Source organism: Salvia hispanica, chromosome 1 (assembly GCF_023119035.1).
Source record: "Salvia hispanica cultivar TCC Black 2014 chromosome 1, UniMelb_Shisp_WGS_1.0, whole genome shotgun sequence".
Lineage (NCBI taxonomy): Eukaryota > Viridiplantae > Streptophyta > Magnoliopsida > Lamiales > Lamiaceae > Salvia > Salvia hispanica.
The window spans coordinates 7,437,376-7,462,810 of NC_062965.1; the positions used below are offsets into that span (position 1 = coordinate 7,437,376).

At 36.2% G+C, this 25,435-nt stretch overlaps 4 protein-coding genes across 4 annotated transcripts; 2 read left to right on the forward strand and 2 right to left on the reverse strand.

Moving 5' to 3' along the window:
• Positions 1-1,672: 1,672 nt before the first annotated feature.
• LOC125201917 (40S ribosomal protein S15-4-like) lies at positions 1,673-3,210 on the forward strand. Its single transcript, XM_048100214.1, has 4 exons — positions 1,673-1,776; positions 1,852-2,000; positions 2,539-2,596; positions 2,763-3,210. The coding sequence occupies exons 1-4, from the start codon at positions 1,774-1,776 to the stop codon at positions 3,009-3,011; spliced, it is 459 nt and encodes a 152-aa protein (XP_047956171.1). The 5' UTR covers positions 1,673-1,773; the 3' UTR covers positions 3,012-3,210.
• Positions 3,211-4,248: 1,038 nt separating this feature from the next.
• LOC125200768 (phosphatidate cytidylyltransferase 1-like) lies at positions 4,249-8,349 on the forward strand. The gene is made up of 12 exons (XM_048098530.1): positions 4,249-4,368; positions 4,796-4,920; positions 5,091-5,344; positions 5,491-5,642; positions 5,893-6,034; positions 6,346-6,502; positions 6,642-6,689; positions 6,991-7,077; positions 7,264-7,392; positions 7,515-7,571; positions 7,890-7,973; positions 8,042-8,349. Exons 2-12 carry the CDS (start codon positions 4,846-4,848, stop codon positions 8,129-8,131), a joined length of 1,275 nt encoding a protein of 424 aa, XP_047954487.1. The 5' UTR covers positions 4,249-4,368; positions 4,796-4,845; the 3' UTR covers positions 8,132-8,349.
• Positions 8,350-8,659: 310 nt separating this feature from the next.
• On the reverse strand, positions 8,660-12,246 carry LOC125200769 (magnesium transporter MRS2-I-like). Its single transcript, XM_048098531.1, has 11 exons — positions 11,813-12,246; positions 11,557-11,586; positions 11,004-11,151; positions 10,675-10,796; positions 10,279-10,353; positions 9,753-9,977; positions 9,637-9,681; positions 9,472-9,516; positions 9,353-9,382; positions 9,152-9,271; positions 8,660-9,071 (listed from the first exon to the last, which is right to left on the reverse strand). Exons 1-11 carry the CDS (start codon positions 12,068-12,070, stop codon positions 8,985-8,987), a joined length of 1,185 nt encoding a protein of 394 aa, XP_047954488.1. The 5' UTR covers positions 12,071-12,246; the 3' UTR covers positions 8,660-8,984.
• Positions 12,247-19,136: 6,890 nt separating this feature from the next.
• On the reverse strand, positions 19,137-24,913 carry LOC125217849 (probable disease resistance RPP8-like protein 4). The gene is made up of 3 exons (XM_048119411.1): positions 24,416-24,913; positions 19,560-21,813; positions 19,137-19,420 (listed from the first exon to the last, which is right to left on the reverse strand). Exons 1-2 carry the CDS (start codon positions 24,809-24,811, stop codon positions 19,597-19,599), a joined length of 2,613 nt encoding a protein of 870 aa, XP_047975368.1. The 5' UTR covers positions 24,812-24,913; the 3' UTR covers positions 19,137-19,420; positions 19,560-19,596.
• Between the last annotated feature and the right edge of the window lie 522 nt (positions 24,914-25,435).

The following is a 25,435-nucleotide window of genomic DNA, read 5'->3' on the forward strand; positions in this document are numbered from 1 at the left end:
CACTAACTATTTCGTTGTATTTAGAGAGAAAGGAAGATTGGTGAAGATTTAACTATAATAGTGTTTCACATGTAATATAGGATGTCAATCGGACTAACTTGTTCGGATTTGAGTCAATTTATTCGGGTTGCCAGGCTATTTGGCTCTAGGTTATTAGGGCCTAAAAACTTTCGAAACTAATTTCTTGTATCAAAATTTCCTCTATAAAATGATTTTAAATTTTAGATATTTTTTTCTTTTTAGTTTTTTATTCATATAAAATCTTCAAATTGTCATAATTTTCTTCTATAATAGTTGGAGAGAAGTCTTTCATCTTGATTAACTACAATGACAAAGATAAATCAAAATTAAATCATTCAATTTGAATTTAAGCTTGTGTTAGTGTCATTATTTGACATTGTTCATATTCTTTATGAATATTAAAAATAATAAATATATTGAGATTTTGATGGGTTAGTTCTTAATTTTGTCTTGATTGACTTTGGTGGTGGTAAGACAGTAGTGGCAGATGATAAGACGATGGAATATTGAGTCGAAATGGAACTTGAACGTTTATAGTGTAGGATCAAGTGGAAAAATGTTGAATGAGGATTGAAGAAGACTAATGATTGTGCCACATGAAATGAGAAAATACAAAAAAACCCTAAAACTTGCTCCCATGTCCCTTAAATTTTGTCACGCCTTGACCGGGCACGAGTTTTAAGAAATATAATGGAAAGTGAGTTGAAAAAGTTAATGAAATGTGGGTTTGACTTTTATATATTAGTTTTATAATAAAATGTGAGTAGAAATGAGTTAGTTGAATATGAGGTCCGCTACCAAAAATGGTAAAAGGTGAAATGTGAGAAATTTTGTGGGACAGATGGAAATTGAAGTGACAAAGTTTAATGGACGGAGGGAGTAATGTTTTTTAAATAATAGTTGCAATCTGTTCAGGCCAACCCTTTTAACCCGCCAATCCATATAGCCCATTTTGTATTCGGGTTACAAAATTACAGCTTTAACCCATAAATTTTTACAAAGCTATTTGCGTCAACTCATTAGTTTTGGGTTAAATTGAGATCCATAATATTAATATTTGTACTATTATTTTGGATGTAAATCAAACTAATTATTTTAGCAACGGCGCAATCACTAATCACACTGCACGCGTATGAGAAAAAATAGCAATAGCCCAATCACTTGTCACGTTGCACGAACTGGGTGTACTCTACACCGTTATATCATACTGTTGCACATATCTTTATACCGAAATTTTTTATTTTAAAAATAAAAAAAATATATTATCTATTTAATTTATTTATATACATGTATATATAAATATTAAATATTATAAATTAGCCTAGTTTAGCCAATAAAAATGGAGGAACCATGTTAGTATAGTATATACTTCTTTCGTCCCAATAAATATGAAACGTTTTTTTTTGACACATAATTTTATGTAGTGTTGTTTTGTAAGTTAAAGAAGAGAGAGTAAAATAAGAGAGAGGAAAAAATAGAAATAAAATTATTTCTATTTTTAGAAACGTTTCATTTTTAATGAGACAATCCAAAAAGGAAAACGTTTCGTGGGATAGTATTATTACGAGGGATCCATGTTAAATGGGCTAAGCTTTATCGTTTGGGTCCTTTTTGTACATAGCAAACAGACATTGGACCGAGTAAATAAGGCCCATAAACAGCCCAAAGCGTTTTCGTATTTATAAAACCCCTCAATTTTGTTTGGCCACAATTCTCCTCTCCCGCATCGAAAAACCCTAGCCTTCTGAAGTAATGGTATGAATCTCTTCTCCGCCGCGCCGCCTTATTTCTCGCCTCCGTCCTTACTTTCTCTTTTGTGTGTTCTCGCAGGCTGACGCTAATCCAGATGTCGCGGTGGCACAACAGCCAAAAAAGAGGACATTCAAGAAGTTCAGCTTCAAAGGCGTCGATCTCGATGCGCTCCTTGATATGCCAATTGATGAGCTCGTCAAGCTCTTGGGCGCTCGCCAAAGACGCAGGTTTGTATTTTTTATACTTTTTGTGAATTCTCTTGTTTCTAGGGTTTTGGAAGTTAGTTTTAGTAGCCGATGAGATTGGGGAAAATATGATTGAGTAGATTTGTTGATACACGAGACTTTTTTATTGTTTGGAAATGCAATTGAATTGATTCAACGTTATTGGCATGTGCAAACTGTATGCGTAGATCTGTTATAATACTGAGTTGGAGATCATCTATTATTTGGTTAGAGGATGTGGTTGTTCATGTTTTACAGTTTTGAATTAGTGTTTTAAATTGATCGATATGTTAATGCGATTTTAATATTTGTATCTTATTAGCTGTTGGATTATGCATATATATTCATAAGTGAGATCACTCCTATTTGTCTCATTTTGTTATGCATAAGCTAGAGTGTTGTATGGTATTGTGAACCAGCTAATTTATCAATTTTAATGACTGATTTGCTGCAATTATGTGTTGATTGCTTTTATGTCATTGAACTTCCACTCTATTCATAGTCAGAACTCTTTTCTAAATATATACTTGCAAATGGGCAGGTTTCAGAGAGGTTTGAACAGGAAGCCAATGGCTTTGATCAAGAAGTTAAGGAAGGCCGTAAGTGATCTTTATTTTCGTGACTGTTCTAGTTATTGTTGGGTGTTTATTTGGTTCCTGCATATACTGCATTTTGACATTAACCTTATGGTTTAATAAGTTTTAACTTCATTTGGTTCACTCCCACATGTTTCATTGACGAGGGTTAATATTGCGAATTATGCAGAAACTGGAAGCCCCTGCTGGTGAAAAGCCTGCCCTTGTCAGAACCCACCTCCGGAACATGATCATCGTCCCTGAGATGATCGGAAGCGTCCTTGGAGTGTACAATGGCAAGACCTTCAATCCAGTTGAAATCAAGCCTGAGATGATTGGCCACTACCTTGCAGAGTTCTCGATTTCATACAAGCCCGTCAAGCATGGTAGGCCTGGTATTGGTGCCACACATTCGTCGAGGTTCATTCCTCTGAAGTGAGGATTCTGTTGGTGGAAGGAAGGATGGTTTAGCTGTGATCTTTCTTTCCTTTTCTTAGAGCATGGTGATACTTGAGTTTTGTTTGGTTAAGATTTTAAGACTATTTATGCTATTTTCCTCACAAATTTACTGAACTGCATAGCTTGTAATCTTGACTGTGCCAAAGTAATTCTTGGAAACGATATGGTTGCGAGCATTATTCTTTTCTTGTGTTTTTTGGAACAACTCTTGCTATCTAGTGAATTTTTCATATGATTACTTGCTGTTTAGTTTACCTAGTCTACTAATTTCGTTGTCCTATTTTTATAGGACGAAATTGCCTTTGGCAATCTAATATTTCCTCCGTCCCATTTTAGGAGTCTTGGTTTATCATTTTGGTGTTCCACTTTGGAATCTCGATTGGAATATTTCATAAATAGTAAGTATTAGGCTCACATTCTATTAATCTTTTTTCACTCATATTTTATTATAAAACTAATACATTTTTCCTCTCATATTTTATTATAAAATTAATATAAAAAATTGGACCTCCCGTCTTTTTTCACGAACTTCCCTTTATATTTCTTAAAAGTCGTATCTCGCAAATCTAGTGTGATATAGCAAGGTTAATTGTTTGTATTCCTGAATTTCAGTCGTTGTGCGATTTTTATAGGATTTTAAAAATAGTGAATATAAAGCTCCTTTGATATTTTCGCTCCAAGTAATGTTAAGTCTCATGAAAATATGCAAATAGGGGTGATGTCTTGCAAATCTAGTGTGATATAGCAAGGTTAATTGTTGGTATTCCAGAATTTCAGTAGTTGTGCGATTTTTATAGGATTTTAAAACAGTGGAATATAAATCTCCTTTGATATTTTCTTACTGAAAAATTGAAAGTTAATTGTCATTTAAAATAATATTTTTTATTGACTTCTGGTTATCATAACATATGAAATTTGTGTAAGGCTAGAAATTTTTATATTTTTGCAGTTATTCCACTACAACTCTGAAAATAACTAACATAATCAAATCAATGTAAAACAAAACAATAAATCTTTTAGATAAAATCACGTCATTCTATTTGAATGTTAATTAAAACAACTCTATATATTCGAAATACCATAATTTTGTTATTACATAGTTCTATATAATTTTATCACATCAATTTTTATTTTAACCATCACATAGTTACAAATGATTGATTAAATAAGAATTACTAATTCTACGACACAAACTGAAAATCATTTAAAAAATGGTGTTAAAATCACAAATTAAAATGGTATTACTACACCTAAAGAATTGCCAAACTCTATCACTTCAGAAAAAAAAAACAAACAGAAATTTCCCCCAAAATTTTCCGCAGTTCCTCAAAACGAAGGTAAGAAGACGATGGTCGCCCTGTAATCTAAATCCCTGTTTCTTCGTATTCTCTTTTACTCACAATTTGTTAGAGGTAAATCCTTCAGCTCACAAGAAATGTATGCATGCATTCCAGCTGGTCTTTTCTCGAATTTTGCACTACAATTTACTTGGGCTTCTGTTTTTTCTTATAAAGATGCAAACTTTTTATGCTGGATTCTTCAACTGTTAGTTGCTACTATACTCGTGCATCGCAGAATTGATTTTCGGTTATTATTAGATATCTATAGGTGTTTATGTTGGTTGTGTTTCATCATCTTAGAGTTTGTGATTTTGTTATCTTAATGTTATAGTATATCTGCTACTTAGATAGAAGTAGTTAATATACAGGAAGAACTGATAAAATCAGGACTACTAATTGAGCTTTGCTTCTTTTCTTTTGGTAGTGTTAATGTTTGCTTAACATATCTTGTGGGATCTTAAGGCCCTGAGAAATATGAAAAAGGATCCAGGTTATGGGGCCCCATCAACACCTACTGCGCGATTACGTCGGCGCAAAGGTTCCACTGAGGTCAGTTAAATACTTCCAACTTATCCTTCTGCCATCACATTACGTCGATGGAGATGCTTCTTTGCTATGTCGAATGTAGAGGGTTTTCAACTTTGAGTAGTTTATCTTTTTTACTGCATATCGAAAGTTACGTTTTTGAAATTCCCCATTGCTTTTGCGTGTTACTCTAGGCCTTTCCGGAAGTTGATAAATCTAATGGCGACAATCTGCTTGTTAATGATCGGAACAAGTACAAGTCGTTTTTGATCCGGACATACTCAACTGTTTGGATGATTGGAGGATTCACCTTCGTAATATACATGGGGCACCTGTATATCTGGGCAATGGTGGTAGTTATCCAGATTTTCATGGCCAAGGAGCTGTTCAATTTACTTAGGAGAGCATCTGAAGACAGGCGCCTTCCGGGATTCAGGATCTTAAATTGGTGTGATACTTTGTTTCACAACGGACTCTTATGTTTTGTGTTCCATTATTCTATTAATTGGTTTCCCTTGGTTCTTTGTTTGATTCTTTAGGAAATACAGTTTTGTTTATGTTTCGCTATTTTAAAGATTTAATCCGATGTTTCAGGCACTTTTTCTTCACAGCGATGTTATTTGTGTACGGTCGCATTCTCAGTCAGAGGCTTGTGAACACTGTTGCATCAGACAAAGTTTTGTATAAACTTGTGAGCAAATTTATCAAGTATCACATGGTTACGTGTTATTTCTTGTATATTGCAGGTATGCACAAAAGGCTTGGTTCTATGTGTTTCTTAAATATTTTCATGTTTGCTCCTAAAGTCTATCCTCTGACTGATGCTTATAAAAGCAGTTCTTTTGTATACAATATCTTGAACTTCTTTTATAGCTTCTGTAATGCTTATATGCTTTTTCTTGGGGTTCAAAACATACATTCTCCATATTGTTATCCACTAAATAAATCTTAGTTTTTACATTTTTAAATTATATATTCTTCTGTCGGTGAATTCAGGCTTCGTGTGGTTCATTCTTACACTGAAGAAGAAGATGTACAAGTATCAATTCAGCCAATTTGCATGGACACATATGATCCTGATTGTGGTGTTCACTCAGTCGGCATTTACCGTAGCAAATATCTTTGAAGGAATTTTCTGGTAATAACATTTCATTTGTCCTGTTTAGCATTTTAATCACACCATATTATGCTAAATTATGTTAATCATATTCAGTAAAACAATATACCTCATTTTATATTTGTCCTCTTTGGTAGCTTTTACGTTGAAGCTTTTTTCTGGATTCCTTTTTGCATGCTTGATTTTTCCCTTCTTGGCAACTCCTCTTGCTGGCTCTAATAACTGGTCCCGACAAGAAGATATGATTCATAGGCATGGCTGAGATCTGATGTTTACATCATTGGATATTGACTTGGATAAAGAACTTCAGATGCAGATTGGCAATTGTGCAGGTTCCTTCTTCCAGCATCGCTTATCATTGTCAACGATGTAGCTGCTTATATTTTCGGATTTTTCTTTGGGAAAACTCCTTTAATCAAGCTATCGCCAAAGAAAACATGGGAGGGTTTCATTGGAGCATCTGTTGCTACTGTCATTTCAGCCTTCTTCGTAAGCATCAATCTATCTATTAGGAAATAGACAGACAGAGTGAAAAATCTTTTTGTTGAATTTATACTTGTCTCCAACGTCCAATGCCATCATTATAATTCACAAGATGATCACAATTTTTTTTTCACTTGCTTTCCAGCTTGCTAATGTATTGGGCCACTTTCAATGGTTGACCTGCCCAAGAAAGGTAATTGTTAGCTTATATTCACTTTATATTTAAATTCATTTTTTGCTGTTGTAAATTTTTTCTTTGGGAACAGAATGTGTCGTGTTGTCCAATTTCTGGGATGGTATTCTTGTTAATAAGGAGATATAGCCATATTTACTTACAAACAACATTCCAAATGTTCTTATAATAACATTAGACATCAGACTGTTTTTCCTGTGAAAGAGTCTGAAAGTGTTTTTTTTTATCTATACGGTTATCCTCATCCACGTCATAGTTGATATGAAACCTAGTGTGTCTTTCAATTTCTGATGATATGTAGGATTTATCATCTGGCTGGCTTCACTGTGATCCTGGTACACTGTTTAGACCCGAGGAGTTCGCTCTGCCAGAGTGGTTTTCTGAATGGGTAAATATTTCTTCCTCATCGGATTATTGGAGTAGCCTTCCTGCAGTCAAATTGGCACCATGAAATTCATAACGATCTTTTAGTTGCTACTATCATGTACACATTTTCTCTTTCTGACATTTTTAGACAATATTGTGCTGTAACATATTCACTTATGTACTATCACACACTTTAATATGTTCGCAGTTTCCATGGAAAGAGATTTCCATTTTGCCAGTGCAATGGCATGCTCTCTGCCTTGGTCTCTTTGCATCGATTATAGCACCTTTTGGAGGGTTTTTCGCTAGCGGCTTCAAAAGGGCGTTCAATATCAAGGTTTAATATCGTTTTGTTTCTAAGCTCCGAACCAACGAATGTATAATGTTCATTTTATCAATATTAACTTATAAAGTCCAATAGTTCTTTGATACCTTATTGTTTCTGCTTTCATTTTTCAGGATTTTGGTGACAGCATTCCTGGTCACGGTGGGATTACTGACAGAATGGACTGCCAGGTGAATTTATCACAAAATGCACGTACGGGTAGTGATGTCGCTGGGCTGGCAGTTCCAGTTCCTGTTCAAAACCCGCATTCTTTTTTTTGGTTTTGACTGAACCGCCAGTTCATGGTTCGAAATTTTTTGAACCATACCTGGACATGGTTCTGGTTCGGCCTGGAACCGCAGTCAGTGATCCACCCCTGACCAAATCTGTTTTTTTTTAAATGAATAAAAATTATTCTTTTTTCTGGAATTTATTATTTTGGTGACAACTCTCGATTCAAAACTCGCTCCAAACTAATTTGAGATGGTGGATATATTTTGTTTACGCAGATGGTGATGGCGGTTTTTGCGTACATCTATCACCAGTCATTTGTTGTGCCACAGAACTTGACACTGGAGATTATTATTGATCAGGTAAGTGATGCATAATGTTTTGCCATCACGAGTGATTGTGAATGGTCTATCTTGTCGTGTTGATGTAGATAATGATGAACCTCAGCTATGAGGAGCAACGAGATTTGTACACACAACTTGGGCAGATGATAATGGAGAGAGCGACCGGAGAATCCTGAAGCCGTTAGCCGGTATGTGGAGATTTCTGAATATGAGTAAAATTGACATTTTGTCTTTTTTTTTCCTCTACCCTTTTTGCCTTTGTTGTACAGACATTAGTATAGTATAGTCTTCAGAAATTGTACTGCCAAAATCTATCTGCTTTCTCTGCGCCAATGAAAAAAATCAACCAAAAGATGTACTTAACATGATACTTATTAACATGATTCTTTTCTTATGTTCTCTATTATGTTTAATTTCATTCCATATCTCTATTTTGGTCTCCAATTTTTATAGTACAGTACATATTTAACTTTTAATCCATCAAACTTACCGCATGTTGGATAATACATCAATTATTTATGCAGTATTATACAATCATAAAGGATTAATTGCTGCTAAAATCACTAGATTTATTATCTGATTTTGATTATGAAATCAAATTGCCCCAAAATCGAAGGCGATTTAGCAAAAGAGAAAAGTAGAAAACGGTGCATCAATATGTAATTCACTAGAGATAATTCGTATTATTACTTGACAAATACTACTTACACAACTCAAAAGGTTATAGAACCAATGACACATAATCCATTGTAACGTACATGAACTTATTTTGAGTAATTAATTAATTTTAAACATTTTTCACTTTTGACTATCCAAATTCATTTACATTTTCTGTAACTGAAATTACCAACGGAAATGGAACATAGTTTATTTTTTGAGGGAAATCTTGCGGTGTTGAATAGCAGCAGTGTTTAACTGTTGAAAAAGAAACGAATATGTAATCTAAAGTTACTAAATAAATTGCGTTCTCTCTCTCATCAGGATTTGAAGGAGACGGAAAAATGTCATCCCAAATTTGGACGATTCGACTCAAGATCCGACCAGCCCTTTGTAGCGCGCGTACGACATTATAAGAACAAAAAGAATCGAACAAAAAATCCCCGTGCAGATGACCACCTGTGAACATCAGGAAGATATACTCTTGAGTGTAGTGAACTACAACTGCAAATACAAACAATCCAATCCTCACTACTCACCCATTTAAACATGTATCCATGATCGTCGTTCCATGTGTATGGAATGTTCATACCGAAAATTCCAGCTACCAATGAGTAAATGGATAAGCACACAGTTCCAGCGCTCAGAAACAGTTCCAACTGGCATAAGAAACGAAAATTATGAGTATTTTGGTAAGGCCGTCAAGAATGAATGATAATATTTAATCTGCTAAGACGGACCTGAATGAGCTGGTTTCGATGATTATCAAGCTGCCAAGAGGTGCATAATCAAAGATTTAGATTATTAGATATTCTTAGAGAAAAAGGTATATCAAGCACCACATCCGTCGCTTTTTTACCTGGATATTAATATAATCTTCAGTGTTATCAATGTATTCACGCAGCTGAAACAAAGGCAGGAAGGTTAGCAGAGGCTAATCCATATAATGCTATCTGGAAAACATTATAATACAAAATTTTAAAAGATGGTGTTTTTCAAAGAACAAGTATAATGGTTAACATACCGTGGTCAATTTGTTCAATGTGCCATCAATTTGCATGAAGTAGGCCTGTAAAGCAGATAGTAAGTTGTCCATCATTTTCTTAAGAAACCAGAGGGGAGTGCGGTACGCCAAATTACCTCAAGAAGCATTTCAAGTTCCTCAACATCATTTTCATCCCCACGCATGGTTCCTATACTTGCCCTACTGGCCTTGGATATCTTGGAGCCTATTGTCGGGGATGCAAGGAACCAACTAGCTGCACCCGAGCCACTCACAGGTGATGCTCCAGCCATCTTCCTCGATAAGTACAGGTCAGCCATATCATCGTCATCATCCAAAAGCTGTTCCAATTCATCTCGCACCTTTGGAATGATAAAGGATAAGTCTATGAATTAATAAATAAAATATCAATATTAAAAGAAAAGTTTAAGAAAAATATAAACAACACAATAAATATAGGCTAGCATATCCAATAGAAAGTGATATTTTCAATGAACTTCTCTTGATTTAGATTTGCAAACATCTCTTTCTAAAACAAAAAAAAGTACTTACACTAAAGTAGAAGAGGAGTAATGTCATTGTTTAAGCAGTGCAATCAACTGAAGAACAAAAGGAAAACATGAAGTTCCTTCATGCTGAAGAAAAAGGTAAGGAAGGTTCTACCTTTTGCACACGAGCAGTCAACCGAGTCATTTGACTCTTCAACTTCCGTACCCGATCTAGATTACGGCTACTAATCTGTAAACAAATTGCAAACAGAAAATGCAGTTGAAAGTAATCCATAAAGAAATGGGGAAGTCATCGTCCATAAAGATTAAAGGATATGTGTGTCAATGACTCAATAAACTAAAACTAAGCGAGATTAAGTGAAAACAATTAAATAAGTAGGTTGTGAAGAAAGACCAGTCACAGTTCCAATATATCTACAAGATCATTGAAAGATGGAGGAAAAAAGAATTTTGCCACATCACAATTATAGAACCCTACTCTAATGTGCAGCAATTAGATTGCACATCTTCTCAATTAAATATGGAGTATGAAACAAAAAAATAAAATTACCTTTGACGTAAGCATATCCAAAGCTGGGTAAACTGCACTCTCCAATTCAATTGTGCGAGCAGAAAGGAAACTACAAATAGCTTCCAATGCCACCTCAAGGGCACGAAACTCAAACGGAGAATCTGTAATTTTCAGTGAGCCTATCAGGATTCACACAATATTTCATTGTAAAGATTCGAGGAAAAAAAAAAGAATGTGCAGAGAGATGTAAAGAAAAAGGTAAAAAGGAACGTGCAGAGAGAAGGAGAAACTGCATGCAGACCCAGTGCTACATCAACGAAGGAAAACTACACTTCCCACTTATGCAGAACAATAAATTCAGTATATACCATCTTCTTCACCAGTCTCATCATGCTGTGCTAGTAACTCCTTGCCATCACCACTAATTTCTCGATTATCAGTTAGCGGTTTCAATCGCCTTCGAAGGTCTTCCACTATAGGGACAACATTATCATCCAATGGATCACGAAGCAAAACCTAAAATAATTATTTTCAAATTGTGTCAGATATAATTGAAAACATCCTAGCTCCCAAGAGGCATTTCACTATTTTAGTTAATTATCATGATTCATGATACTAAAGCAAAAGCACATGGTTCCAACCCTATCATAAGGTAATTTCTTGTGCAGCTATGCTTGATCCAAAGATACAAAACTAAATTCACACTAATTCAACTGTAATCCTGCTCAAGCAACACACTTAAGATAAATAGCTTATGAAATCCTAAAACTCTGATCCTACTTCTCATCTAGAACTATACTGGTTATAAGATAATAGATTTGGTTCAAACTAATAAATAATAATATCTCAACAAAGTAAAATACAGGAATAAAGGATTTGAAACAAGAGTAGTAGTACTTAAAAGGAAGACTAAAACCTCACCTCATCAGACGTGATTATAGCCTTGATATGCTGCACCAATACAAACAAAAGTTAAAAAATACTGAGAAAAACAAATCCGAAAGAAAATTACTGAAATTGAACAAGTAATTGACAGAGTTGAGAAAATTGTGAGAGGTTAGAGGGAAGGGAATTCAATCGATTAATCGGAACAAAAAATAATCTCCAAGCAACAATCACAGAAGATCCCCAAACAAAATGAATTAAAAGAGAAATAAAGAGAAGAGGAGAATTGTACTTCTAAATTGAGAACAATGGCTCGCTCGCGGCCGAGGATGGTGGATGGGTAAGACAAGAGGGGGTCGAGAATGCGAAGATCACGAGCGTGTATTTGGACGCGATGCATGATCGCGTACTTGTCGACATCGAGAACGACTTCCTGACCCGAGGAATCCAGCAGGATCCAGCTGCGTGAGCCGCTGCCCTTCTTCTTCAACCCGCCCACCGCATTCAGAGGATCCGCCGGCACAACGTACCCTCCGTCTCGACCCGTCATTTTCTAATTCACATCACAAATTCACGAAATTTTCGTCGGAATTTCACACAATCGTGTGATTTTAATCTGCGTGCATGAATTTGAGACTACTGTTCACTACTGCTGTGTGTGTGATTTTCTAGAATAGTGTGTGTTTGGAGAAGAAGAGACTCTGAAAGAGGGGAGAAAAAAAAAGACTCAAAAAATAACAATAATTTGACACTACATTAAAAACTCTAATTATTAGGTCAACTACTCCCTTAATCGTGAATTAGGGCATCACTAATCACATTCATTTTTTAACCTCCCCTATCTTATCTCTTATTCAAATGAAATCAGCAATCTTATATTATATTCCTATAATCCGTTACACTATTCATAAATATTAGGGCACCTTAAATCCGGATTCCATCACCCAATCTCCATTTTCTCGTACCATGTCAACAACCAATCTTCTTTGTAATGGGAGCTCGTTTCATAAGGACTATCTCATCTCCACAATAACACTATTTTCTTTTATTTTTAATGCCAATATCTAAATAATTTAAATTAAAATCACATAATAAATTAATTTTTTGATATATTACAATATTGATGAAAAGAATACAACGAGAAGCAAATTTCAATAAAACATCAGTGCATGCATGGTCACACTAACTTCAATCATATCACGTTGGAGTGCACGACGGGCTTTGGCCTAGCGCATGTCAACAAATGCCTGAAGACGCTAATCATTATTGTATGGTAGACCCTGACGATGTGACTCGCTTGCAACATCGTGGCTTGGTCCAGGAGTGTTTTCATTGACAACGTCTGTGATTCCTTCACCTTCATCGTCGACTATCATGTTATGCTTGATGATGCATGCATATATGATATTAGCGATATCTCCAAGGTAGAATAAACGCGACGAGCCTTTAACAAATGGCCAACGTGCTTGGAGCACACCAAAAGCCCGCTCCACATCCTTCCGAGCGGCCTCTTGCCGTTGGGCAAAATAAGTTCTCTTCGGCTCAGTTGGTAATATGATCGTCTTCAAAATGTGAGTAAAGAAGACTGTGGGTGTGTAAAATGAATGGGATTGTAGTACAAGGGAAGAAATTTAATAAATTAATTTAAAAATATATATATTTGAACATGGGCTCCGACGCCCTGCAATGGGGGCCTATCACAAGGCCGATGGGGAGGCGATGGTGGATTGGCTGAGGCGCTGGCTCGACCTTGGGGCGGAGCCCTTGGTGAGTGGAGATCGGCTCCCTCTCTACAATTGGAGCCGATGAGAGGCGCTGGGGTGGCCAATCGCTCGGCCCTCGCGATCGGCCACCATTGTGAGTGCTCTTATGTATCCCTTACTTCCTCTGTCCAATACTTATAAGGTATATTTTGATCTGACGCAATTTTAAGAAATGTAGTAGAAAGTTGGTCAAAAAGGTTAGTCAAAGGTGGGTCATACTTTTATATACTCCATCCGTCCCATCAAGATGACCACCTTTTCTTTTTTGTTTATCCCAATAAAAATGATCACTTTCCAATTTTGGAAATAACATCCTCTCTTCCCTCTCCTCATTAAAATATTCAACTACTTTTTGCTCTCTACTGTATTCCACCTAACAATTCTCCCTAAAATCCCGTGCGACTCAAGAATGTGGCCATCTTGAGTGGGACGAAAGGAGTAATAGTATTAGTTTTATATTAAACAATGAGCGATATAAAATTAGTGGAATATGGGTCCATTACCAAAAATAACAAAAAACAAATGGGAAATTTATTGGTAGACCGTGGACAGACGAAAATAGCAAAATGAAAAATTTATTACTGGACAGAGAGAATTTTTTGTAGTTTTTAATCTTTTTATCATTTGCAATTATATGTGTGAATTAAATTAATTTTGAAATGGACGACCTGGGTTTTAAGAGCATCCACAGTGGTTCATTATTCGTCCGGGCAATCCCTCGTCTGCGGTCGTCCGGCAATTGCAAATTAGCAGACAAGCGGCACTTCCGAAAGCTCGATCGCGAACGAAGGTATATTAATTTATATTAATTTAAGAGAAAATTTTTTCCTAAAAAAAGTATAACATCTTTTATAAGACAAAAAATATAAACAATTTAAAAGAAAAAGAGAAATATATTATTCTCAAGAGAAATAACAATGTTAACATAAACTAAATGCCAATTGTGCTAATTAGAAATGCTCATGGAACGTCATATTTAGTGTCTCTACATCACGCACCATGCGTGTTGATAACTAACTAAATACTTCCTTCGTCCCTAATCATTCGTCACCATTTGACCGGACACAGATTTTAAGAAATGTAATAGAAAGTGAGTTGAAAAAGTTGGTGGTATGTAGGTCCTACTTTTATATATTAGTTTTATAATAAAATATGAGTGTAAAAGAGTTAGTGGAATGTAGGATCCACTACCAAAAATGGTAAAAATGAAAAGTGACAAATTTTTAGGGGCGGACGAAAAAAGAAATAGGTGACTCTACCAAAAATGGTAAATAAATATGACTATCTCACGTCAGTGTGTTCATAAAGAGCTGTAATTATGATATGAGTTTAATGGATCTCTCTTCTTATCACCAACTAGTGTTAAACCACGTACGATGTAAGACAGAGTATTTTTTTTTATTGTATGGGTTTCAATTATTAATTAATTAATTAAAATAAGAAATAATATAACTATATAAGATTAAAAATAGAAAAAATATACTATAAATAACAATTCAATAAATATATACTCCTTCATTCATTTTACACTTAAAAGACATAAAATTACTATTTAAAATAGAACCAAGACAAACACAATTATTTGGACAACGAAGAAGAGAGTATCAAGTGTTGATACTTCTGACAAATATGTTTAAAACAATCATTCATATTTCTCTACTAAAAATGTAAATCATAGTTATAATAAAATAATGAATAAATAACCCATAATATTCAAAACGTCAAAATTATGACTATAAAAAAATTTAAATGATAAACTACACAAAAATAACATTACATTAATTGGTTTAGTTAACATTATTACATTAATGAATAATGATAGAACTTTTGAATGTTGGAGCTTTTATCTTTATTTATTGCACTTTTAAATGTGGCTTGTTGGAACATGAAACATCCAGACAATTTTTTATACTACTTTACAATTCTCAATACTGCAAATTCTCTTTTTGTAAATATATACCTGTATATTTTATTTAGCATGATCACCTATATATGAGATAATTAGATTCTCCATATAAAATCAGTTGTATCACTTAACAATTAAGTGCTAAATCCTAATTTCAACAATAGTTTTATTAGTAAACCAAAATTTGGTAGTAGACTAATTATTTTGTTTGAACAACTCGATTTTGCTATATTTAATTATTTCATTGCAAATATACACATAGGATCATGTTAGAGCATCTCCGGTGGCGCCCTTTCCACTAGTACTTCCCACAAAAACCTCCTGCCACGTCACTAAGACTTCCCACTAGGACTTCCCATCCCACTGCACAATGTAGGACTTCCACTAGGACTTCCCGCAATAAAATAAAATCACAATTATTCAATTTATACGTTTCAAATTTACGAAATTTAACGAGCCGTATATATAGAGCCGTATTTATAGAGTTTTAAAAAAAATTAAATTAAATTTTAACTCGGACGTCCGACCCCCTCCACAATGGCGGACGTCAGGTAGGACGTCGCGAGGATATCCGACGAGCTAATGGGACGGGCGTGTCCGACCTTTTGCTCCACAATGGCGGACGTCGGGTAGGACTTCCGCGACGTCCTACCGCGACATCCGCCGTTGGAGATGCTCTTAGAGTGTCTCTAACGGCGGACGCCCCGGTCGCCCCGTGCTGACGTCCGACCGGACGTCCGCCGTAGTGGGTGGGAAGTGCGCCCACGCCCGTCCCGAGTGCCCGTCGGACGGCCTCGCCCCTCCCACCGACGTCCGACCGGACTTCCGCCACTGTGGCGTAGGTCGGACGTCCCGGTCGGACGTCCGCAATTTTTAATTTCTTTTTTTTTAAAACTCTATAAATAGAGCTCCCCCAACTTCATTTCATTCACACCACTTGTGTTGACAAGTTTCTCTCTCTAACCTCTTTTTTCAATTATATCTAATGGGGAGTACTCGTGCGGGTGGTAGTGGCGGAGGCGCTAGTGATAGTGATAGTGATAATGAATTGGATCTCGTTGTGCAAGAGGCGATTGATCGATTGCTCCGGCAAAGGCAGCAGCGGCGGCAGCGGCGGCGGCGGCGGTACCTCGGCCGATCCATCGCCGACGTCATGTACCCCGGGACCACATTGCTGCACATATTCGGTTGTATGAGGACTACTTTGCTCCGCAGCCGCATTTTGGGGATGCCTTATTCCGGCGACGTTTTAGGATGTATCGTCCTCTCGTTTATGCATATCGTGGGTGCTTTAGAGAGAAGATATGAGTTTTTCAGATCGTGGAGGATGCGGCCTGGCAAACCCGGACACACGGCAATACAGTAGTGCACCGCCGCAATCAGGCAGACCGGCGTACGGAGGCCCGGTCGATATGTTCGACGAGTACCTCCACATTGGCGAGTCTTCAGCCGTCGAGTGTCTGCTGAATTTTTGCGCGGGCGTTAGATCGATATTCGGGATCGGTATCTTCGGCGTCCGAGCCCCGAAGACTGCCAGCGGCTGATAAATATGCACGGGTCGGTGCACGGGTTCCCCGGGATGTTGGGCAGCATAGATTGTATGCATTGGGAGTGGAGGAACTGCCCCGTCGCCTGGAAGGGGATACACACTTCCGGCTTCAAAGCCAAGCATCCCACGATGATCCTTGAAGATACAACTGACTACCGGCTGTGGATATGGCATGCTTATTTTGGAGTCGCCGGGTCGAACAACGACTTCAACGTCCTCCAGTCGTCGCCCCTATTCAACGATCAGTGCAATGGCGTTGGTCCCGCTATCAGTTTCGTCGCCAACGGCAACCAAAGCACAATATGAGATACTATTTGGCGGATGGGATATACCCAAACTTACCCGTCTTTGTAAAGACGATCAAGCATGCGGTCGGACCAAAGAAGTCCTACTTTGCGACCCGTCAGGAGGCAGCGCGCAAGGATGTTGAGCGCGCATTTGGTGTGCTCCAGAGTCGATGGGGGATGGTGAGGGGTCCGGCACGGCAGTGGTATATTCCCAACATCGGCGACATCATGTACGCATGTATCATTTTGCACAACATGATTGTCGAAAGTGAAGGGGACGAACTGACTCAGTGGACCAACGAAGATGATACGGGTGCCGGTCCAAGCCACGGCGTGGCCAGCGCGAATGTGAACATGGGGGTACCTCATGGAGAGGTTGAGCGGTTGCGCGCATTTGCCGACATGCGGCAAAGAGATGCCCATATTCGACTTCAGGAGGATATCATCGAAGAGGTTTGGACGCGGAGGGGTGCAAGTTGATGTGGTTGCTTTTTTTTCTATCTACTATGTAATTTTTTTTTTCGAATGATGTATGTTTTTTTTAATGAAATATTCGCATTTCCCCGTTCGTATTCGTGTCGAATTTTAATTTCGTAAAAATTTTAATTTTAATTGTGAATTTAATTTTATTGCAGGAAGACCTAATGGGAAGTCCTAGTGGGAAGTCCTAGTGCAGTGGGAAGGGCCAGTGATGTGGCAGTGGAATGGGAGGGGCTAGTGATGACGTGGCAGACAGTTTTGTGGGAAGTCCTAGTGGGAGGGGATAGTGGGAGGGGCACCACCGAAGACGCTCTTAAAGTATACATGAATTTATTAATTCATCATAAGTAATCAAATATTATTTTTTTTGACACCACTTAATATAATTATTGCAGCATTGACAATATAAATATACAAAAATAATAAATTGTGTAAAGATGAAAATAAATGTTATGCATGTCTTGAGTCAAGAATGGTACGATTCTTCTCTCTCTAAGAATTGTAAGAAATATTGGGATAATATTCTCGAACCATATATACACGCGGTACTCTAACTATTGCAATCAAAAGAAAAAAAACAACAATAAATAAAATGAAAATTACAATAAAATTTATAGAATAAACTGAACTATAAGTCTAGTTGAGAAAACCCTCTTTATGCAAGACAAATTACATTATAGTTAGTGCTCTCGAATTGACGTATTATCCCCAAAGATGAAATTCTCCTAACGTACATAACATCTCAAACCCGCTAGGCACCGATGAACTTGATGGGGTTCCAAAAATTGAGTAATACAATGTTCCTAAAATGTACAATAAAATGTTGAGAGCTTGAGAGAGAATGGAGAATGTTTTTGTTGGTGTGTGATTCATCCACAGCTATATGCCTTTTATAGGTGCAAAATTAGTCCATGAGAGATCATGGAATTAAAACACCACAAATTATAAAAGTAACACAGTAGATGTTACAAAATTTAGCTTTTCTTATCCGTTTTTGTTGTTATTAGCCATGGATTTAAAGTTATAGTACGTTTGTTATTATGAATAAATGAGTTTCAATGCAGATTTGTGTAGTCCACCATGATGATTGGCCGTTACTTAATGCAATAATTTATAATTAATTTCTAAATAATAATGAAAATTTGTAATTACAACATCTATTATCATCTATTTTATACTCAATCATCCATAACTTATAAATATTCATATTTAAACCCCAAAATTTATAGATATATTAAAAGAATGCCATTTTATATATGTATATATAGATAAATTAGTTTTAAATACAATCCATGGAATTCTACGTGACATTTGACATTAACTACAACATTAGAACAAATATCAACCAGCGTTATTAGATATTAGTAATTGTAATGATTTGCATGAAATAAATCTGTAAATTGCATAGTATTTTGTGTCGCCTACCTTATAGGGGGAGTGCTAAGAAGACATGCTCAATCTTCAAACTATAATATTCTCTTCGTCCCATTAGACTCGGCCGTCGTTCCATCCATCGCCGAAAATGCAAACACGTATTCTAATGGTTTGTAAGCATTAACATAAGTACACAACCCATGACATTCAACGAACACTTTCTCACAGGCAATGCATACATATACTGATATACGTCCTAGAAGAAAAAGTGTGTTGATAACATAAAAGGTTCCAACCATAGTTACCGTAACAACAGTGACAAAAGTCCCAAGTCAACATAATTATAAGTTTACAATGATATAAAGACAAAGTCTCCCACAGTCACACCCAAGCAAACTAGTAAAACAAACAACATTACAGTCTGGAATAACGTACGGAATCAAAGCACAGTTCTATTTATGCAAACTAGTAGAAGAGGTTTTCTTGACAAGATTCCCATGCACCCATTCTTCCCTAATCTCATTGAAACTTCAGCTCGCATCTGCACACCAATTTCATTCAATGAAGGGGTGTAAAACAAGATCTAGGGATGAAATTCTATGAACAAAAATGTCATTTTTGCTCATAGAATTCCATCTCTAGATGAATTATATACCCTACCAAACATGCGCTAAGGTTACCTTGCAAGTGAGAATCAATAAGGGTGTGAGCCATCAATTAATTTTGAGGAAAAACGGAGAGCTTGAACGCTCTAGAGCGTGAATGTGAAGCAGATCTGTGTTTGTTGCTTAGCTCTTGAATATACTTCTGCTTTCTCTCATGAATCCTATTTGCAGAAGCAGCCGCAAGTCCAGTTTGGTACAATTCCAAGCTTTGGAATGTTGGTATATCAGCAAGTTCAATCGGAACTTCTTGAAGATTCACACATTTGTACAGCTCAAGATTCATAAGTTTTGGGAAGTGATAGGCTGAAGTGAGCCAAATCACTAAATCTGTGCGCCCAATATGCAATGCTTCAAGATTGCGAAAACCTCCATCATCTGTCACCCAGGTATGGCCCACAAATGCTTTTTCTTTCAACTTGAGAACCTTCAGCATCTCCAGAGATGCTAGGATGTGCATCTGACTCCAATCAAGAAGCGTGTCAGATAGTGTTAGGCTCCTTAATCCCGGAGGAAAGTTAGCAGCGGGGGGAAGACTCTGCACTCGACATAGTGAAGGTGCATGAGGAAATACATCATTTAATAGCTTCAACTTTTCAACATTAGCCAGTCTTCCCACACTGTTGAATGAGTCTTCCTTATCATCCATTAAGACACAGAGTCTTCCACGAATGCCCAATTTCTTCAAATTACGAACCTTGCCCAAATTTTCCTCCGTGCAACTTTGGGGTGAAAGCATGCCAAGTGTTTGGAGCTCTAGAGCTTCTTGTGTAGGTTTACTAGATCTGGGCAAATCAGCAGAAGCATTTGTCTTAAAATGTCTTAAGTTAGCCATCTTCCAAATGTCTTCTTTGATTTCAAGGGTACGACAAGTTGTCTCCACTATAAGAGTTTGCATGCTCCAAAGCTTGGAGAAGCCAATAGGAAGAGAACTTATAGACAAGGACATAGCGAGGTACCTCAAGTGAATCAATTGGAACAAGTCTCTAGGAAATTTCGAGAATACAATGGGCTTGATATCTAAAAGTCTAAGTAGTTGGAAAGCTTCGGGGATAGCTGAGTTACTATTTGGAGGCAAGTTAGTTTCATCACTGGAGAAACTGACAAAGGAACGGACACGAGGACATGAAGGTTTGGAATCCAGAAAACCAGGAACATAGGAATGAATACAAAGACGGCGACTGAGTGACAGTTGAGAAACTGGGGGTTCAAAGACTCCATTTATAAACCTAATTTCTTGAAGGACATTCTCCTTTCTAGCTTTGATTTTGCAAAAATCATGGAGCGTATGATGAATGCGGCATGTTTTAACTTTACCATCACCACCATACTGGCCAACTACAACCAAGTGCCTGTTGATAAGGTCCTCTAGATAATTCTCAGCAGTTTTCTCCAAACTCAAAACCCCTTCTTTCAATATAAACCCCTCAGCAATCCACATTCTTACCAAATTCCAAACTGATATCTCAAAGTTAGAAGGGAACATCCCAAAATAGAGAAAGCAAAGCTGCAAGTGTTGGGGCAAATCATCGTAAAATTTCTCATTAAGATATTGAGGGATGTCTTGACATGCCTCGATCCATGCAGCTTTCCTGTCCGCCATATCTGAAGATGGGTTGTCCTTTTGAGCAACAATACCTCCCATGACAACTACTGCAAGCGGCAGCCCCTCACATTGCTTTGCTACCAGCTTTCCAATGCTTTCCAGCTCTTGAGGGCACCCATCTTGCTTACCAAAAACCTCAAACTGGAGCAGCGACCAACTCTCGCTATCATTTAAGAAGCGAACCTTGTAAGGAAGTCTACTTCTGCTAGCATACCGCCCCACTGCCTCATTACAAGTGGTGATCAACACTTTGCCTAACTTATTGGATATTGGTAGAGCACTTTTGAGTCGATCCCAATCCTCAACTGATCGTACATCATCCAAGACAATCAAGAATTTTCCACATTCTAGATGGCCATACACTAGTTTGGCCAACTCCTCAACACTTTTCTCAGTTACATCATCGTGCGAGAAATTCCTCAAAATGGCGAGAAAGAGGTTCTTATCCGTGAAAGTATCCGAGACATGAACCCATATAAGGATTGGAAATTCATCCTTGATTTTTGGGTTTGCATAAATATTCCATGCTAATGTTGTCTTCCCGATCCCGGGCATACCAACTATCGCGCTGACATCAAGTTGCTCGGTTTGTTCACAAAGGTATCCAATCAATGTAATCATCTCCTCTTCAAAACCCACTATTTTATATCGTCTTAAAGCAGTATCCTGTTCAAAAAATATTTCAGGATCAAGTTCAAATGTTGCTACCGCAATATCACGGATGATTCAAAACACAGAATTTTTTATTGGAGTTCTAAACAAAATTTAGTTCTCAAGCCTAAATACTCAAATACTCGATAGATAGTTAGTATTTACTATTTGGCTAGTGATAAACTGTACTCTATATGGGGGAATGATATGCTACCTACACTGTGACGTGAGCTCCTTGTGTAAGCACTAGTCACGTTTGAAGCATGTTTAAAATTGTTCGTTTTAATTTATGTATTTAGTTTGATTCTAATATATTAAAGAATATTGTTGAAATTTTTATATTCACAAAATTCATAAAATCAAAGCTCGATTTACTCGTTTGCTCTACAATTTCAAATGAATTAATAAAATAACAATCAAGTTTGATTTTTATGAATTTTGTGAAATTAAAAATTTCAATTATATTTTTTAATGTATTAGAATTAAACTAAATAAATAAATTGAAACGAACAACTCTAAACGTGCGTCAAACAAAAATGACGCTCACATAAGATATGTGTCATATCATTCCTCCTCTGTATAATATGCGTATAAAATATTGTGGTATATTTACAATCAATATACCCCACTCTTCCTCCTATATATACGTATATAAAATTGTGGTATATTTACAATCAATATACCCCACTTTTGAAAACTACTAGTAGTTCATAAAAACTGTCCCGAATCGATTTGAAATTGAAGGACGTTATGTATTTGCATACTACTTACTAAGTAGAACTCCCTCCGTTACACGATGACATTTCATTTTCTGCGCTCATTTTAGAAAAGAATGATAATTCATCTATCCCAACTAACTTGAGTCGTATACATTTTTGAGACATTCCTACAAAATTGAGCAATTTTTTTTTAAAAAAACAAAACATCTAAGCACTCTTACTTTATTATCACCTATTTTACCCTCTCCTATCTCTCCTACTTTTTTCCTCTCTCTTATTTTACTTTATTTTCATTTAATCCATTAAACACTATTTATTAACTTCTGTGTCCAAAAGTTTTGACCCAACTTAGTTGGAACGGATATAGTAATAAATAGAAGTGCAGAGAGAGTGGAAAAAAGTAAGAGAAGAGTGATGTTAATGGTTATATGGTTCATAATTAGAAACTTTCCATATTTCAAAATAGTAAAACTTATTTTTTTATGGACGGAGATAGTATCATTTTTCTAAAATGAATGTAGAAAATTAAATGACTCAATTATTATGGAACAAAGAGAGTATTGACATAGGAGAAAAAGTGTCCTAGTCTAGACATACAGTTTGGCATAATGAATTGGTATGTCCAACAAATAATTACTATTTGACAAGTGGAACTCTAAAAAAGTTATTCTCCAACTATGCATAACTATACATGGATTAATAGATACAGTATAACTCTAAATTCAACTACTCCCTCCGTCCCACAAAGATTGTCCCATTTTTCCATTTCCGTTCGTCCCACAAAGTTTGTCCCATTTCACCTTTTACCATTTTTAGTAGTGGACCCCATATTCCACTAACTCATTCTAACTCACACTTTATTATAAAACTAATATATAAAAGTAGGACCCACGTTCCACTAACTTTTTCAACTCACTTTTCATTACATTTCTTAAATCCCGTGCCGGGTCAAAGTGAGACTATCTTTGTGGGACGGAGGGAGTATTACTCTAAAATTGCAAAATCTTTTGGACTTACGTCATATACAATCAAATGGGAGTAAACATTTGTATAGTTATACATGTTTTAGCTATTTTATTTATTATTTTAAATTTTTCTTAAATTTTTTTATGCTATAAAAAAGTAGATTTTTTTTAAAAATAATTAATAATATATCAACAATGTTAAATTAATAGCCAAATTTTATTATTTATGTTGAATATTTGTTTGTGCATATAAAATCACGTGTATTCTACATAAATAATGAAGTTTGGCTGTTAATTTAAGTTTTGTTAACATATTAATTTAAATTTTCTTAACATATTACTGTATTAATTATTTTTAATTTTTGTACTTTTTTTTTTCAGCAAGAACAAATTAAAGAAATTTGAAAATAAAAAAAATAGCAAATGCATGTATAATTATGCGCATAGATTACTCTCATTAGATTCAATATGTAGTTGAAAGTATTTAACAAAGGTTCAAAATATTTTAGAAATTTTTTCATAATTTAAAGTAATAACTGAATATAGATTTACATCCATTAATTTTCATGTATAGTTGGAATATAATTATTAGTTGGGCATACCAACTGATTATGCCAAATAATATGTCTAGACTAGGATTTAAAAGTTGATTTTCGAATATTTTTTCTGTTTAATTTTGTTTTATACATAGCATAAAAAAATTAGCCATACCTAATTTTTGGTATCCGGTATGGTATAAGCATATAAGTATTTTTTTATCATACCACAGTTTTCAGTACGATAGGCACGTTCTCGGCCGACCCACCCCTAATTCATACTATCCGGCTGCTGGTAATGGTATCGTGGCCGGTTTCCCCCAAACAACCGTAAACCCTAAACCGAAAACTTGCTAATTAATGAAAGAAATAAAGGTAGAGAAATGAACATAATAACCTTCAAATTGTCTTCATTGTTCTCTTGGTCGATGGCGAAGTTAGACTTCACCTCATCGGAGGATGATAAGAAGCTTTTGATCTTTGCGATAACTCCAGTGAGTTGGCTTGTTGATCTGCCTGGCATCCAGCGACGTCTAAAAGACAAGCGGAGACTAGTGTGAATCTGATTGGCTTTATGGATCAAGATGGAGTCTATGACGTCATCCACCTCGTAAATGAGGTCAGTTGCCTGGTGGACGAGCCCCTTCACGACGGGATCGTACTTCCGCTGCTTCGCCGTGAAATTTTTGAGGAAGCCTTCCACCCTGCGGAGTTGCATCTTCAGCTCCTCCTCTTCGTCAGTCTTCATGTTATGGAGTTTCTCCAGCAGAAGTTTCAACACCGCATTCTCCATTGCCGATAACTCTCTCTCTCTCTCTCCGACAATATGCAAATAAAGATGTAACGCTTAATTAGATTAACATGATTTTTATTTTTTTTGGATCGAGAAGCAGTAGTAGTGTAATGCTAGTAGGGGTATTTCTATTGGACAAGATATTTTAAGAAAGTGACGTGTTAAAAGATTAAAATTTAGAGATTAAAATAGAGAGGAGTAAAGTACTCCATTTGTCTGCTATTAAATGTTTCATATTTGACCAACATGGATTTTAAGAAATTATTTAACTTTATAAAATAAAGTGGGTTAAAATGTAGAGATAAAGAGTGAGTAAAGTATATGAGAGATACTCCATTCATCCCAACTAAGTTGAGACATAACTTTTGGACATGGAGATTAAGAAATTGTGTTGAAAAGTATGAGATATGAAAGATAAAGAGAGAGCAAAGTGGGTGATGGAATAAAGTAAGAGTGATTGGATGTTTTGTTTTTAGTCAAAAAGAAAAATGACTCAACTTAGTTGGGACATCCAAAAAATAAATATGATTCAACTTTGTTGGCAATTGAAACTAAAAAAAGTAACATATAACTGTCTCACGTCGGTGTCTTTGAGGGAGGGTATTGACAATTAAAACTAAAAAA